This window comes from Chinchilla lanigera, unplaced genomic scaffold (assembly GCF_000276665.1).
Source record: "Chinchilla lanigera isolate Chin_1 unplaced genomic scaffold, ChiLan1.0 scaffold00009, whole genome shotgun sequence".
Taxonomy (NCBI): domain Eukaryota; kingdom Metazoa; phylum Chordata; class Mammalia; order Rodentia; family Chinchillidae; genus Chinchilla; species Chinchilla lanigera.
In genome coordinates this window covers 3,789,256-3,806,655 of record NW_004955410.1, presented here as the reverse complement: position 1 = coordinate 3,806,655, position 17,400 = coordinate 3,789,256, and the positions used below count along the sequence as shown (strand labels likewise).

The window sequence follows — 17,400 nt, the reverse complement described above, 5'->3', positions numbered from 1 at the left end:
CTTTTCCCTCCAGGAAAGGAGAGAGAAAACAAGAAAAGCAGGCCCTGGGCATTGGAATGTGAATCTTGGTCCAAAAAATGTACAATCAGAGAAGAGGTGGGTTATTGTGGGTTGTCACATTAGCCCCTGGAGTCAGAATGATGACAGAAGATTCAAATTCTGTCTAAGTTTAGCTACTTTTAGTTTAAGTCTCTCTATAATAGTCAAAAAACATAGTAATGAATACAAAATGATTTAATTTTATTCAATATGTAAGGTTTTAGTACATAGCTAAAGCACTCTTGAGTTATTCCAACAGAAAAGTCTTGCTGAAGCATAAAATTAATCATCTTATAATTCTTTGTAAGCTTTCAGAATTTTTGCATGAACTACTCTAAGTCCAGAAAATTATACTATTGCCTCAATTCATCTCATAGTTTAAACTCAACCTGAGATTCAACATGAGAATTTATTGATCCTGTTATTTTTCAAAAGGCTTCTGCCGTAGGATTATGCTTTATTAGATAATTCCTTGAACCATTCTTTTCTCTTGACAAATTACATTCTTGCTTTACTTAAGCAATGGCTGCCACACCATCAGTTTCGACTCTTTAATTAACATGGCCTACAGGAAGTATACAATAAAATCAAGTGTTCGTGCTCAATAAAAAATGTTTTCTCAGATATCTAGCAAAATGTCTTACACATTTCTCCATGTTTTTGATGATTGTGCATCATTTGAATTTATATTTGGTAATTCCCTGAAATTTCAGGTGCAAATATGTGACATAAATTAAAAGTTAATAGTAGAAATATCCTTTAAAATGTCTTACAAAATAATCTCTTATTTTTATCAAACTAATACAGAAATAGACTCAGTAATATGGCTAAAAGCTCAAAGCATTTATTTACTGCTTACATGTATTAGGCGATAGGTTCTCAGCTTAATATGCGTAAAACCTTATTTTAGCCAATTTTAGGAAACATATGATAATATACATATTCTACAGATAAGTAAGTTGAACTTCACTTAGCTTGGAAAATGTAAACAGGGTCACACAGCTCATAAGAAGTCTTTTGAAAAACCATGGTTTTCCCATATGGAGGGCGAAATGTGAACATTAGCAGACAAAAGTAATCAAAGCAGTGAAAAACAATTCTAATGTGTCAAATTATCTTTTAATATAATGCTGAGAGGCCTTTGAGGAATTAATTACTTTGTACATTGACGATGGCAGAGAAATTTGGCCTGGTTCTTTCCGTAAGTGACTGCAATATGTGTCAAAATGGATTAAAATACCTAAAACCTTCGGCAAAATATTACCACTTGTAGGCAATCTATGCTACAAATCAGTCAAAATCATGAAGAAAAATGTTCACGTATACAGAGATTTATTCCATTATTATACATGTGCATATTCATAAGGGATTATTAAAATTCCAAGGTAGAACAGAATTGTTATATCAACTTGAAAGAATGATTTAACAACTATTTCATAGCATAGGAAATAATTAAACCACTTAATAATTTGCTTATTTAAAGAACCACGAAAGTGTGTAAACAAATATGTTGATAAAAAAAATTTAAAAATAAAACAAAAAGAAATGTTTACAGTAAAGTAAGAGAATTATATCTTTTCTTCCTTTGGCCTGTCAAATTCTATTGACATGGCCATAGCCTCTAAACACAGAAGTATGCTCTTTATACATACATGCATTCTTAGTAGAGTCCTATCACGTTCAGAAATGGAGGGGACATCACACTTTACAAACTTGACTACTTCAGGTCTTACGTGAAAAAATAGCTCTCTGAATTGTAATAGATTTTAATACCCTAATGCAGGTTAAACTTGGGATTCTTCTGGGGCATGAATTAATCTCAAATTCCTGTCCTATGTTTCTTCCACTGGACCACATCCTGCAAGTTTTTCTGGCACAGTTGTTTTCATATAAATAAATGGAAAAAATTCCTCCAAAAGCTTTTCCCAATTTTTAGGTGTCAAATATAAAAGCTGGTAATTTATAAAGTTTTGATTAAATTCATGTTGGATCTAACAAAAGGAATGAATAATTTTATAGTCATACCTATAACTATAATAATTTTATAGTTATAACTATAACTATAGTAATTTTATAGTTATAACTATAACTATAGTCCTACTTTTTTAATGGGAAAAGACAAAACACAGAAAAAGTAATATGTCCATCTTTGTGAATGCTTTTTTCAGCTTACAGAGAATTTCATTTGATACCTAAATCAATGTCTATGTAGACAAACTATGACAAAAATATTGAGTACAGCTCAAGTATTCTAAATATATAATCTATGAACACTTTTTCATTTATACTGGGCATATATGTCAACTTTGCAGCCTTGTGATTGACATGAACATACTACCAAGAAAGTCGATGATGATTTTGCATATATTTTAAATGACCACATAATATTTAAATATCAAATACTAATTCTATAGGAAACTGAATCTCTCTGCCCAGTGATATTTATTTTGATACTAATCAATACACACAGCAACATTTTGTGTTGAAATGTATATACTCTTTGTAATTAATGAAAATGATATAGGGGCTGAGGACATAGCTCAGCAGCATGGTGCCTGCCCGACAAGCACAACGTCCTGCGCTCAACTGCCAGTTTCAAATAATAACAATAATAATAATAATAAAAATAAATAAAATGATATATATTGTTTGACACACTTAATTAAAGATTTAATTAAAGATGTATATACTCTTTGTAAGAGGAAAACGTCACTAGCAAACCACTTACACACAGAGAGGGAAAACACCTTGAAAAAATTTTACTTCTTCATCAGCAAAAAGGAGAGAAGAAATAAAACACTTGATTTATAGTGTTATTGCAAGAATTAATTTATGTAAAATGGTTAGCAGCAAATGGGAAAATTCAATGTTGCATTAATTGCTATATTCATAATTATTATTATTAGTGGCGTAATCTGGGGAGTTGTGACATTTTAGCAAAGTATACTGTATTCTGAATTTTTTTTTCAAAGACTAGCTCATGTCTGTCTGTCTCCCTCCCTTGGTGTCTCTCTATATATATTCTCTCACCCTGTATCACCCTCCCTCTCTCTCTTTTTATGTATGTATTCTATCAATATATAATATATCATATACATTATATCTCTCTATATCTATTATATATTATAATTATATTATAATTCTTTTATTTAGATGAAAAATGTTTAGGTAGTAAATACAATTCAACTACATTAATTCGATTCTTTCCTGATCATCCAAGCTCTTAGATGAATGCTTAAAATGTAGGAGAACCTCAACAAATACTCTTGGATAAATAATTACATGCAGATATTTTCCATGCCAATAATCAAGTCTGAGAAATTTTTTTTAACTTTAGAAATTTTAAAACCTAGGTGTAAATTGTACCTTAAAATTTTAAAATGCTGCTAATGTAACTTGAAAATGTCTCCTCTATCGGTACCCAGAGCGGCAATAGTAGACATAACTCATTAGTGCTCGAATAATTCATGTTCATAATTGACTTGAAAATGCGCATTACAGTCCTTGGTCAGGAAGTCCCACTGGTGGGCTGAGGGTGTGGCCCAAAGATAGAGCACTTGGGGCCTTGGGTCCCCTTGCCAGGGCTCCAGTGGGGCTGGAACCCCGCGGTGTAACTGCTGTATTTCAGAGCAGGGCCGGCAGGGCCAGCCTCTCTTTGTGCCTGAGTCTCACCCCATCGCGGTTAATGGAACTGGTTCCCCGCTGTTCTGTGCGGTGACTGGGAGCCCGGAGCCAGCGAGGAGGACGGAACCTCATCCCTGCCCCCAACTCTGCTCACGGATGCAGAACATTTGGAAGGTTTGGGGTGAGACAGAATGCTCCGCTCCGTGAGAACACAAATCTGGAGAAGTACACAGCACTTCCACTTAGGAAGAGGCCAGTAAGAAGCTGAGGAAATACACAAGCATTAAAATCCATCATTTCCTCGCTATGTCTAACTCGTATCTTGCTTATACTACCTAGCATGTTCTTAGAAACTAAACCTGCCAAGATCCACCTGTTCTATAATATCAATCATGCCATTATAATAAGAATGTAAGATAAAATGTAGAGTACTCACATCAAGATCATCCTTAGCATTGTAGTAGACAACTTCATTGCTCTACAAAAAAAAAAAGAGGAACACTTTACTGATTAGAATAAAAGTAAACAAATACTGGATCAAACACTGAATAATCTGATAACAAACGTATTAATTTAAAAAGCTAAAAAAGACAACTCTGGAGAGCCTGATTTAAGGGAAAATAAAATAAAATAAGCCCTTCATAATATTCTTTCACAGTATATTCTACAGAAATCCATTGAGATTAGCCAATATTTTCCATGAACATATTAAAACAATATATCAGCAGTAGCAGGAAAGTACATCTTACATTGGGGAAAAGATATCCGTAAAGAACTGAAAACCATTTGTCAAGAAAAAAATCAAGTGAAAAATTCCCACGTCAAATGAACCATTCACACACAGGAAAAACACCTACGCACACACATATTCTGGACAACATACAGGTAACTTAAGAAGCAGGTAAATGTCTTAGTGCCACTTTGTTAAACTATGATTTTTAAAAATACACATCTCTCTCCAGTGCTGAAATGATTCTTGAAAGAAATGTGTAATCTAGCAATACTGGAAAAAATCTCCTCATGAGTTCAGGACAAGAAATTAAAAGAAACTAAATTCAGACAGCAAAAACTATGAGATTACCCAACACTAACTTTCCTGTATTCTATGAAGCGATGAGCTACCCCTGGCCCTTCGGCAGGAGGACCTAGGGACAGTTCTGAGCATCCAGAGTGCCGAAATGCACCAGAACTAGAAGGTATGGTGCAAACTGTGGGACCGAAGGGAAGTGAAGAAGAAAGGTTGAAAACAATGTCTCAGGCTCCTCCATCCCCTGAGCCCGAGGTGCACCCCCTCCCTTCTCGGGAATTTACGGGACAGTCAGTGCCCGGCCCTTGTGCCTTCTGCATCCAAGCCAACACTACGTAAAGATGCTCACTGGGGGCCTCTCCCACTCTGCAAAAGTACGCACTGTCAAATTACACTGCAAATAAACACAGAATATACACTTTAAAAAGGACAGTTACTTGAGAAAAATCACTGCTTCTTGGGGTGTATTTTAAAAATTCACCGGCTCAGATACCCCTAGATGCTACATAGGAAAATGTCCCCCATGGTCACGACACTGGAAATCAAGAAGCAGTGCGCCCATGCCTCTTTCTGGAAGGACTTCACAAACCTCAGCGTATGACAGCACTTACAAATGTCTAAGAGGAAAAGATGTCTTCCATTTGTTCCCAATTCATTTGATGTAGAACTCAGCCTATGCCCTACGTCTGCTTCTTTGAAAAATATGCCAAGAGACAAGTTATATAAAGCACTGCTCTCTTTGAATATCAAACAACCATGGAAATACTATAACATGTAACCATAATTCCATAATGAACAGAATCCATGAATTAGAACTTATTTCATTTAGAATGAATAGAAATGTACAACTGTCATTTATTTTTTAAAAATTAAATAGAGAAATTTAATATGTACAAAAGTTCTAATTCCTGAACCATTTCTCATTGAATTTGTTTTGTAATAGTTAAAATACAAAATCAGAACTCTTCACTGCACAAAGCAAGAGAATCTGTTAAATCCATCTGAAAACCAAATCTAATTACTAACTATCGATCCCACTTGCAACTCTGTAATTTATACGTGGGAGACAAATTTCAGATCAGAATGTGGATTCCAGCAAAAGCTAAAACACTGAAGAAGTGCGTCTTTATTTGAAACTGCTTTCTGCCAAAAGCTTGCTTCTAACAGCAGTGGAATATGTAGAAAACAAGGGAAGCTGTATTAACCATCGGGTTGCTCTGTACCGCCTTCTCGGCGGATATGCATGCATTTACACCCAGTCCTGTGGGCAAAAGAGGCTCAAACTAAGTTGAACACAGAGGTTCTCCCTCCCCAGGTGTGGAATGGGTGCAGATCAATTATCTAAAACAACAGGCTTGCGCAGGAGTGCCCTGGGATTACGGCGCTGGACATAATAGACTATTATTAATGAGTCAACATTTTCCTTCCTGGGAACATATGAAGGATACTTATTAAACCTAAGATTAACAGTATTTTATACACAGTCAAGAGATACATTTTACTATGTGATCAAATGAAATATTTTTATTCTGTTGTAAGTTATATTGACATTAAAATGAATTGAATGCTTTCAATGCTTTTCTCTTTGTTATTATTCAACATTTTATACAGAACACTTGCACTCAACTCTTCTTTCAGAAGCTATATGGTGCGTTAAAACTGTTACTGAAAATTTCTATTCCAAAGTTTATTTAAATCTGATACATTTGCACAAGGCTTTCGGGATGTGGGATGAGGCTACACATTGTTTTCTAAGGCAAATTTTTTAAAATATAAATAGCATATATAAATGAAATTTAGAAAGAAATATCTTTAAATATGTATATAACATGTACATGCTATATGAAAAATGTAACACATGTGCAGTTATATTCATTTAAATTTGTCATAAACTTATATTGTACAACAAACACCCATACTCATTCCTATACCTGGGTATTTTATGTTTCTGTTCTGAAGAGCTCTTTTTTAACATCATGTCCATTTCTTATGTAGTCAAAATAAAAACTCAAAGGTCAAATCTGTGTTTGAATAGGAAATAACAAATGAGGAAGCACTTAATCAGCTACCTGAGCTTAGGCAGATTTACAAGGATGATACAGTATAGATCTCAGGGGGCCCGCAAATCATGACGAGTCAGGCCTCAGAGCTATATGTCTTTTCTAGCAATAAACAGAAAAGTGCTTTTGGTTCAGAATCATTTTTCTCTACCTCTTTTATCATAAATACATTTTCATTCCCATACCCCAAATTTCATGGGTAGTGTAGTCATCTCACCGTTCCCTTATTAGACCCAACAAGAAAGCTCAGTTAGTCAGTTTATTTATGTGAATTAAGTTCATAGGGAATCAGGATTAGGAGAAACTGTAACTTTGCACTCAGTCAACACAGTTCTCCTTTATATCAAATGAAACTAAGGCAAATGCAAGCATCTGTAGGATATTTAATATTTTTAATCATATAAGACATTTCTCCAGTACCACTCCACTGTATTTTCTTTTCAAAAGTACAAGAATTTGCTTGGTACTTTTTATTAAAGCTGTCTACGAATTACTTGGCTTAGAAATGATTTCAGCTTAATTGTTGGAAAAACACATTGGATGAAGAAGTATTTCTGTTTCACATCACATTAATTTATAGCTCTATTCTTGGCTATATAAAATATGAAGACATGTATCACAATGTTAAACTAAACCTTTCTTTAGTAGAGCAATTCAAGTCCCTCATCCACCGAAATAAACCCCGAATCAATCGTCAAAGGAATGGATAGGAAGAACGGTCAGGAATAAAGGGGAATTAACACTGAACCAGCCAAACTCCATGGTCTGATGTCATCATAGTGCTGAATGTTGGGTAATGTGAACGCTGTGTCAAAAGAAACTTGGGAAATTTTATAAAAGTAATCAAATTCTTCAGGGCATGGTGCTAAAGGAGAAGCCACAGTCTCTGCTGTGACCTTTCACCCTCCACCAGGGTCTGTTTCCCTCCCACTCAGACTTTGTGCAGGAAGACTTTTACTCCTGGATGAGCAGAGGGAGCCACATCTCACAGGCTGGGCAACTATTCTGGTGACCTTCTGTGTGCTAAGTGGTAGAGACACACAGAAGACTATCTATGCCCTCATCTCATCAGGCCAATCAGCCAAGTTCTCACCCATCAAGCAGGTGATGGAGCTGGCCAATCACCTGCTCTGCTCTCCATGAAAGTTCCTGTGAAGCCTGGATGGGGGCATGCCCACAGAAGCCGGAGCTTCCCCGCTCCTGCAAAGTACACAATGGAGGAGGTAAAGCACTGAGTGGACTGGGGATGTGGCTCGGAGCCAGAGTTCTTGCTTTTCAAGCACAGGGAGTCACAAGGCCCTGTGCTCGATGCCCTGCACTACAAGAAAAGAAAATTAGAACACTGAGATCTTTCCCTTCCACTGATGGAGAAAGACAGATGATAGATACAGATAGAGGACAGATGGATGATAGATGAAGATATCGATGACAGATGATAGAGAGGTAGATAGATAGATGACGGATAGGTAGGTAGATGATGGATAGATGGATGGATGGACAGATGGATGGATGGAAGGAAGGATGGATGGATGGATGGATGGGTGATACACAGTGTCAGAGTGCTAATCACTTACCCATCCTCACTCAAAGTTTCTGCAATCCTTCCCCCAGAAAGCATACAGCTATACCAGCACCATTTAATACTTTCATTGAAACTCTGCCGGGTAAAATAACCACTGGCAGTACAGATGATAGAACTCAGTTATTATGCCCCTCCAGTGTCCTTCTGCCTAAATATTTTAATGGAAATTATTAAGCATCATCTGAGAAGATATTTCACATTCAAACAAAGAGGTTTTCAGTGGGTTTCAAAGCACTGCGATGAAATGAAGCCAGTCTCGAACTGGATTCACACATTAAGTAAACCTTTCAAGAGCTATTTTTCATAATATTAGCACCACCTGATGACAAGAGCACATTATTTGGTTTCTGATTTTTAAGGAAGTAGTTTATTTATTGTCTCCTGGAAACAAATTTACCCAAATAGTCCATGTTAATATAATATTGCTGCTTACTGAAACTTAAACCACCCCCTAGCAAATTGAGAGATAAATTACTTTAGTCTCCTGCTCTCTACTGGGAGTCAAAAATTAAATCTGTGAAAACAGACTATTCCATCTTTAAATGTGTATTTTGAGAGATATTTTTTAGCATCCTGCATTCCTATGAAAGTCTCCCTCTGATAAATAAGAATCTAAGATGTACATACCAAGCTTCCACATGGAAATAAAATGTTGCCAAGGATAAGACTTAAATATTGGAACTAAAAATTAGGATCTCCTAATGAACATCTGAAATGTATGACACTTTAAAATTTCAAATAGAGATTATCTTTCTGTCCAATTTTCTAATTCTCTTCTTGGTTGTACCATTGGCTCTGTAAATGAGCCGCAGCCTGACAAATTTTGGACATCTGTATTTTCTACTAAAACACTTTCTTAAAATAGTAGCATGCTTACTGCAGTTTTAACTGGCCATGGGTTTCAAAAATATAATCAACTGGATGAGAATTACAGATACTCTTCATTAAAATGAGTTGTGTTAAAGATTCTCATAGCCCAAGATCCACATCATTTAGCTAAAATCATCTATGAGTAAAACCGATACATATTAAGAGTAACTTGGTCCTGAAGGTGTATACACCACTGCTATGGATTGTGTCCAGAATAACTGCTGTACAAGCCATGTGTCAGCCTGAAACACTGCAGCCCTGTGTGAGTAAGACCACTGATGAGTGCACGTGTGTGTGTGTGTGTGTGTGTGTGTGTGTGTGTGTGTGACCATACGTGCATGGATATGGGGCAGCATGGAAGATGTGAGCATGAGCAAATATTTCCTGGAATACAACATTTTACATCATTATAATTTTATATCATATTATCATGTATATAACTACATAATACATCCTATAATCATTATTTTTATACCATTACTTGAGACGTGGTGTGGAGCTCATGAGAATGTCAAGAAAGTATAAATTCAAAGGTAAAAAGGAAAAATAATGATGGAAATGGGCCCATCTAGCGATCAATGTTCCCAGATTACTCTGCCAAAGATACCTGGTAAATTTGCAGTCTTACAATGCAACAAGAGCTAGTACATGACACAACTGGGGGAAGGTGTTAGTGTGGCACTCATAATTGTTAACTGTTACTGTATAATATGTATAAATAAAAATTGCAAGTAGAACTTATCTATTAGCTTCATTTGCTACTTATATATGAATTATAGTTTCCTTTTCTTAGATCACTTAGTATGCTGTTACTTAGTTTACTTAAAGTACTTTCTTCAAGAATTCCATGTAGTAGAGAAGAGGAAAAAAATGTACTTCCAAGACATTATTTGTAGTTTAGAAACTGAATGGGATATTGGGTCAGGAAGCGCAGTGTCAGGGGAGATCAATGGGTCTGTGTGACTCCAAACACAGCGCAGTTCTGTACTGCGGACTTCTCTGTGGTTTTAAGCTCCCTCTCCCTCTCTCTCTCTCCCCCTCTCTCTCTCTATCCCCCCATATCTCCTTCATGTACCAGTCCTCTTTCACTATTACTAAAAAAAAATAAAACAAAACAAACTCCAACGTTGTACTGAACCAAAAGTTTGCATGTCAATCCAAACACCCAAACTACAGAATCTCTAGAGAAAACCTCACAAGCAGTAAGGTAGCAAGAGCTAGTACATGACACAACTGGGGGAAAGTGTTAACATGGCACATGGCACTTTTTTCATACATGGCGTGACACACTTGCAATCCCCGCACACAGGGAGAGGCGGTCAGGAGGATCACAAGCTGAGGCCCAACTTGGACAACTGAGCAACTTAGCAGGACACTGTCTCAAAAAACAAAAACAAACAAACAAACACAAAACTATAAAAAGGCCAGGGACACAGCTAAGTATGAAAAGCCTGTGTTTAACCTACAGTACAGCCACAAAAAATGTGAAGGGGAAAAAAAATCACACAACCAGAAATATAATAAACATATGGATGGGCATTGTTCGATGATTTCTTTTTCTTGCTCAGAAATTCTACTGTTTTGGGGGGAACTGGTTCTTCTACAACTGCAATTTTGCGATTGTGTGTTGCTAGAAATTCCTTCCATCCCCTTCCCTCACTACAGCCTGGGACGCTCCAATCATGGGACCTCATTTCCCTGCCCTCTTGCCGTAGTCCTAAGTGGGAGGAGGCAGAGTTGGACAAGTGGAGGCTGGGAAAGCCAGTGTGGAAGCACTGGTGAACCACAGCACGCATGCTGCAGTGGCTGCTTGTATCTCTGGAAGTGCTAGGTTTGCCACGGCGGGATGGTGAGTGTCCCTCCTTCCCCTGGGTTCTGGGCTAAAGCACCCACACCTTAGCATGTTCTTCCTCAGTTAGGATGTCCTTCCTAACCCCTGCGAACAACAGAACTAATACAAAGACCACATTCCCCACCATGATTCTTTCCTCCAGTACACTTTCCTGTTAGTAAGTCAATGATATTCGTTAGTAAGAGTCAATGATATTCGCTTGAACCTAGTTTCTTTTGAGGGTACCAGGAGAGAAACTGTTTCAGAATTCATCTTCCACCCCTGTCCTGAGGCTCGTCCTCCTGATTTCTTGAGGCTCTCAGTCCTCATTCCCTTTCTTTCCTGTGTCCTTCTTCTCCATAAGGACATTCAGATGGTTTGCACAATGTGACAAAGATGTGTGGAATAAAAATTCAAATATGTTCTAGCATAAAACTTCTGCTTACCATTTAAAATTCTAGCAGAATATTTTTAAAAATCCAAGAAACAAAGATATTAAAATTTTTAGCTCATAAAAGACAAATCATTTTAATATTTTTACTAACCCTTCACTAATGAACTAAAAGTCAAAAACCACTTAATGTTAACCTAATTTTTGTAAGTGGAATAGCAGCAAGTCATTATCATATCAAAATTACTTCTCATTTCTTTATAGCAGTTCTTCACGAGGCTTTAGAAATTAGTTGTATAATGAAAAAGAAAATAACTATAAATATTAACTGTATGCACGGCTCTCATTACTATTAAAAAAGATTGAAATTGAAATACTTTTGGAAAGTGTTGTTCAATGGGGTGTTGTGCAAAAACAGAAATCTATTCCTTCTCCGAACTTTAAAATTTCACTCATAAGAATAAATATCTATTGGGCTTTATATATAACCAAGTTCTGTGTCTAACCTAGATATCTATCTGGCTTCTTGATGCTGTTTGTTTTCTGAGAACTTTATTGCTAAAGATAGAGTAGAAGACATTATCAGCCTCAGTGTTGTGTACTGAAAATCTTGACAGTAGGTGCCCTGAATCTAACATACATCCAAATGCCGTCCCTTCATCCCCTGCCGGTGAGAGCACAGAAGGGAATTCCATAGAGATTCTACCTGTCAGTTCACTTGACAAGATTAAAGTTCAAGCTTTGGGATGGAGTCATTCAATTGGTGTTCTAAACTTTGTTTTATAATCTGGTTAAAATGTGAATTTTTTGATTGTACTGGAAGACCTAAAATGCACAAACAAGTCTGGCCTATTGCAAGTTTACTTATGTTATTTTTACAAACATCATTCCACATCCATTCATTCCTCAGGTAATTTCCATACTATCTTTGTTGCATAAGGCCTTTTTCACATTCCATTTCAGTGCCTGTCACATGAAGCATTCCTTAACAGCCGGCCCAGTACAGTAACCAATCAGTAACGCAAAGCCACCTAAGAGCAGTGGTCGCAGCACAAGGATGACAGGTCCACGTGTCTGTACTATGTTTGATTACCTACCTGCCCAATAAAGATTCCAGCCTCCAGCTTTACCATGAAACCAGTGACAAAATTTGAAATAGCACCCTCAATGAAAGAAACAACTGCAACAGTCACTGACAGGATGTGTTAATTATTTTGACATAGAAGAAGCTTTTTCCTTTTTAAAGGGTGAGAAGAATGAGTCATTCCAGTTTGAGTAGATACAGTGTTCTTCGGTGTTAGCATGGTGTGAACTGCTAGTGAATGAACGGATAGATAAGTGAATATCAAAACCTAGAAGAAAGTACATATTAGAAATCCTAAATGGCAACAAGTAAAGTCCCGTCTATTTGCACATATGCACACACATACATGCACACACACACACAGAACTGGAGAGAAAATATGAACATCTTTTAAAAGATCCCAGTAAGTGAAAACACAGACCACTTTTACTTTACTAAGAAACAGGGAAGGAATTTCAAGTAGGTAGTAATGTCAGTGTTCCTTGGTCTTGAAACTCAGAATCAACTCCTATTTCACATTAAGAGCAACACCAATTTATTTCTTTAGCTAATAAACTTAAATAGAAATCTGCCTACAAGTTATCCTGGTGCTCCAAAATGATATCAATAAATACAAGAATTAAACTGTAGGAGAAAATCCAAAGTAGAATATGGGAAAATAAATCTATTACTTTCTCCAAGCATGAGGTGCCTCATGGGCCTCTGTGCAGAATGGAAGAAACAGCCACGAAGCTGAGGACCTTGCTCTAATCTCCTTTCATCTGTAGCGCCAAAGAAGCCTTTAGTACAATCACCCAAGCATCAATAATTAATCCCCCAAATAGTTCATTCTTTATTCTCCTTCCTATTAATTTAGACAACTCAGATCTTCTGAGTCATGATCAGAGTTAACAGTGCAGGACCATAATGGATGAGATCCCAGCAACTGGGTCGTGTTAATTTGTCTGATGGTATTATTGGCACCACTTTTCCAAAGTGATCATTATCAACCTTGGAAAATTAAGTGTACTCGGGCAGAGTATAAAGACTCACATTATGGTCAATGAATTACTGAGTGGAAAATGATATGGCAAAAATGAGGACCTCAAAGAAGGTTAAGCTGGGAATCACAACATGGATTTGTCATCTCTCATTGGGAATGAGGGGCTTTCAGCATGGGGAAATGGACGAGGACAAAGCCCTCTGTCATGTGCCTATCACAGCACAGGTGCTGACACATTCTAGATCATGTAACATGACAAAATCTTTTACATGCCCAATAGGCATGATCTTTAAAAACATGTCAATAAAGAAATTCATCAACTTTACCTATGTTGCTTTTTGGAGTCCCACCCTTTTCTCCCATCCCTGTCCCTCAGGATTGAGATGTTGGCTTTCAATGCTCTCCATGAAACAAATGTGATTTGCTTAGCTTGGACATCACACCACGCTTAAGTCCCTCTAGGGCGGAAGTTTAACAGCCAAGCTTGTTAAACCCCAAAAGGAAACAGGTTTTTCAAATGAGAAATATTAAGTAGAAGAACAAAGCCAAGAAGTCTAAATATGAGCCACAGTGAAAATGGACCCAAGCCATGGAGCAGGGCATGTGCCCGCCGTAGGGCGAGGACTGTTAGGTCTCCTAAGCTGAGGTGAGACAGGAAAGGAAAGTGAAAGGAGAAAGCAGAGTGACCTGTTGTGGCCCGGCCTCTCTTCCAGCTCAGCAGGGGCAGGCACAGGAGCTGGTGCCAGGAGGACAAGGCATCCAGAACCCAGGCCGGGCTGCGGAATGTGCCGCAGCTGCTGTGCACACACTGTTTCCCCTGCCCTAGAGAAATTCTCCACCCCACGTAGGGTCAGGCTCCTGTGCCTCCTTGGCACCTTCTGGCTTTTCTTCCTTTCCAATCAGGATGAACTTCAAGTGCTCCCAACTCTGCGGAACAGAAGAGCAAAGCCCGGGAAAGACCAACTGCTCCCCTTCCTCTGCAGGTGCACTGACCCTCCCACACCATCTTCTCCCTCCCACCTGAGTGTTAGCACCATCCTCCTCCTCCTCCTCATCATCATCATCACTTGGCCTTTTGAGGCGCTGGCAATTAAACCAGGGCTTGGAGCAAGATAATCAGTCACTCTTACACTGAGCGCCAGCCCCAGTGAAGCACAGCAATTTTGGTGCTCAGCTTTCTGCCAGTGGCCCATCCACAGTTAGGTGCCAGCAGGTCCTGGTGATCAGGCCCATAACTCCAGCACTCCAGGAGGCTGAGGCAGAAGGATTACAAATTTGTGTGCAGCCTGGGCAACTCAGAGCCTTAGCAAAATCCTGCCTCAAAATAACAAATTAAAAAGAAGGGCTGGGAATATAGTTCAATGTAAAAGCCTTGGGCTTGATCTGAGGAACACACACACACACACACACACACACACACACACACACGAGTTGGGTACACCAGAACAAGTCTGCTGCCCCACAAGACTGCTGAGAATTGATAAATTAACTTTATTCTCCACCAACAAGGCCTTTTGGTCTGGTTGCCTCTGCCACTGCAGGTTTGGGTCACCTGAAGAGCCTCTAAAATTAGGACTTCGGCCCAGGAAACAGATGTGGGAGGTGACCAGGAAACACCAGCAGGAGTGTTCAAGGGAAGGAATTCCAAGCACGGCGTGTTAGGGAGCTGGGGCTCCGTCTCCCAAGAGCCTCAGGGACACATAAGACCAGCACACAGAACTGTTCTGTGCAAAGACAGAGGCGAGGAGGTGGGCCAGGGACGAAATGCCAATGCCCTGGAGGAAGCTACCAGGCACTGTGGTGGAGCCCGGGTGCAGACTGTGGAGTGCGCAAGAGCCAGGAGCACCGACAGGGCGGGGCGGGCGGGGGGCGGCAGGAAGTGCTTTGAAAACGCTTACTGAGCACACGGCTGCATGAACAGTGATTTTTAGTGCTGGCCATGAGCACTGCCACGCCTCCGTGGTTCCTGCCCTTGAAGGCCAGGCAGAGGAAAACGGGGCCTGGACCCCTTTCCCTGTGCCTGGGTCCCGGCAGACCGAGCAGCCAGGTTCCTCTCTGCAGGCCCGCGGTTGGTTTTAGTTTGCTTCTTCTCTCATGGAAAACCCCACAGAATGCAGAGGCATCTGTGTACCTTGAAAAGCAAAAGGAAACCTTTCCCTCATCTTGCTTTAACTTGAAATCTCTGGCACTGTATGCAAAGGCATATAAAACTAGAGGACCCTCTACATAATTATTTTGCTTTAGGTCTCAAAAAGTTAAATCATGGTACACCAACTTTTCCCTGAAAAACAACCCCTGCGTTTCTGATGGCAGATGTCTAAAATGGTATCCCCAAACTCGCCCACATCCTCAGACTCTTACCTCTGCCCCCAACCTGGCCATCTCCCGCTGTGAGTGGCAAATTAACTGCTCTAGGTCAATGCAGATAATGAAATAACGGCCATGCATATGGACCTGAAGTAGAAATTGCAGTGATTTTCAGAAAGGACAGATTATAGTTTCTATCTATACTCCTTCTCTGTAAAAAATAATTAGTAAAATTACAAAGTAGAGAAGACTACTGCAGAAGAAATAAGTACAGTAATTTCAGATATTTTAGAAACATTTCGTTCTATTTAAATAATATATAATTGCTTTGGAAACAAAAATTTATGTAGCCTATACTTCATTAGCCTAGTTTTAGTAACTGTATTTAATTAAAGCATATTTCAAAGAGCCTTTAAAATTCAAACTGTTCACTGATTCAGATATAACTTGCCCCTAATTAAACCATGAATAGTTGTTAAAATATTCGTTTCAGAAGGCGCCAGTCCAAAAGCCTCAACAAACCCAAAAGCCACAACACTATCCTCATTAGTGTATATTTTATTCTCTCTATTGTCCAAATTGGGAAATAAGGAAAAGAAAAAGACAGCCAAAAGAGAATTCTCTGGATCTGGATCGTACTTCATTCCTAAGGTGATTTTCATAATGTAGATTTTTTTGACAATGTAATCTTAGATTTCTAGAAGACATAGTTTTCAAAAAACATCATAGGTAAACTATATTAAGAAACAAGCATGATGCCTGTCCTGAATGACACATAAGCCGAACCATCCTTTTCGGGGACAACCCTTAGTCTGCGATAATAAACCAACGAATGCGTCTGCCCAGTGTTGATGCGATAATAAACAAACGAATGCGTCTGCCCAGTGTTGATCTGCCTTCTCGTTATGAACTGGGCACAGAACTCCAACTTCAAAGGGCTGCAATGACAATTTAATGTGACAATTCATAAGTTGGCAAATGTTAAGAAGACATATAGGCATAATTATTCTCTTGCATGCAGAATATTTTAAGACTGTCTGATAAAAGCACATCAAGACTTTAAGTACTTAGAATATATTTATTTAAATGACTTCATTATATAAATTGAATAACACAAGACTGAAACATAGAATAAAAATTTTTATGATATTTATTTTAACTAAGTACAAAGAATGAAATTCAGATAGTTTTTAAACAAGAAATTGGGATTTAAAAAAGATTAATCAGCTCATGGACTTGCTTACAGTCCTTCAGTCTTGGATGCTTGCATCAGCTCGGCAGGGAGTGACAGTGTCACGGAGACACAGCCCCAATTACGGAGCTGTCTACATTTTATGCTACGCCTCTGGATGTGTTGGTAAACAAAGAACACAAGCACATAGCTCGCCTTTGATCCTACTGACGATTTCTCTCCTAGCACAGAAGGAACTCGGCGTGAAAATGCTTTACACTGAAAGAATCAAGCAGCTTCAAAGTTAATATCCAGGTGAGAAGAAGGAAGAGACAGGATTAGCACCTAATTAACCTCAGCAGACACAATGTCCTCTCCCCGAGGAGAACCTCACTGTCTCCCCTCATTGTGCTGTGCGTTTTGGACACTTTC

At 38.5% G+C, this 17,400-nt stretch overlaps 1 protein-coding gene across 4 annotated transcripts in view; it reads right to left on the bottom strand.

Annotated features, from left to right (window-relative positions):
- Positions 1-17,400, bottom strand: part of Cacna2d1 (calcium channel, voltage-dependent, alpha 2/delta subunit 1) — a 419,185-nt gene that overhangs the window by 156,927 nt on the left and 244,858 nt on the right. For all 4 annotated transcript variants that reach the window (XM_013510508.1, XM_013510509.1, XM_005377191.2 and 1 more), the window contains exon 5: positions 4,100-4,141. In XM_013510508.1, coding sequence (XP_013365962.1) covers positions 4,100-4,141 — 42 coding nt within the window. The remainder of the gene's footprint in view (positions 1-4,099; positions 4,142-17,400) is intronic.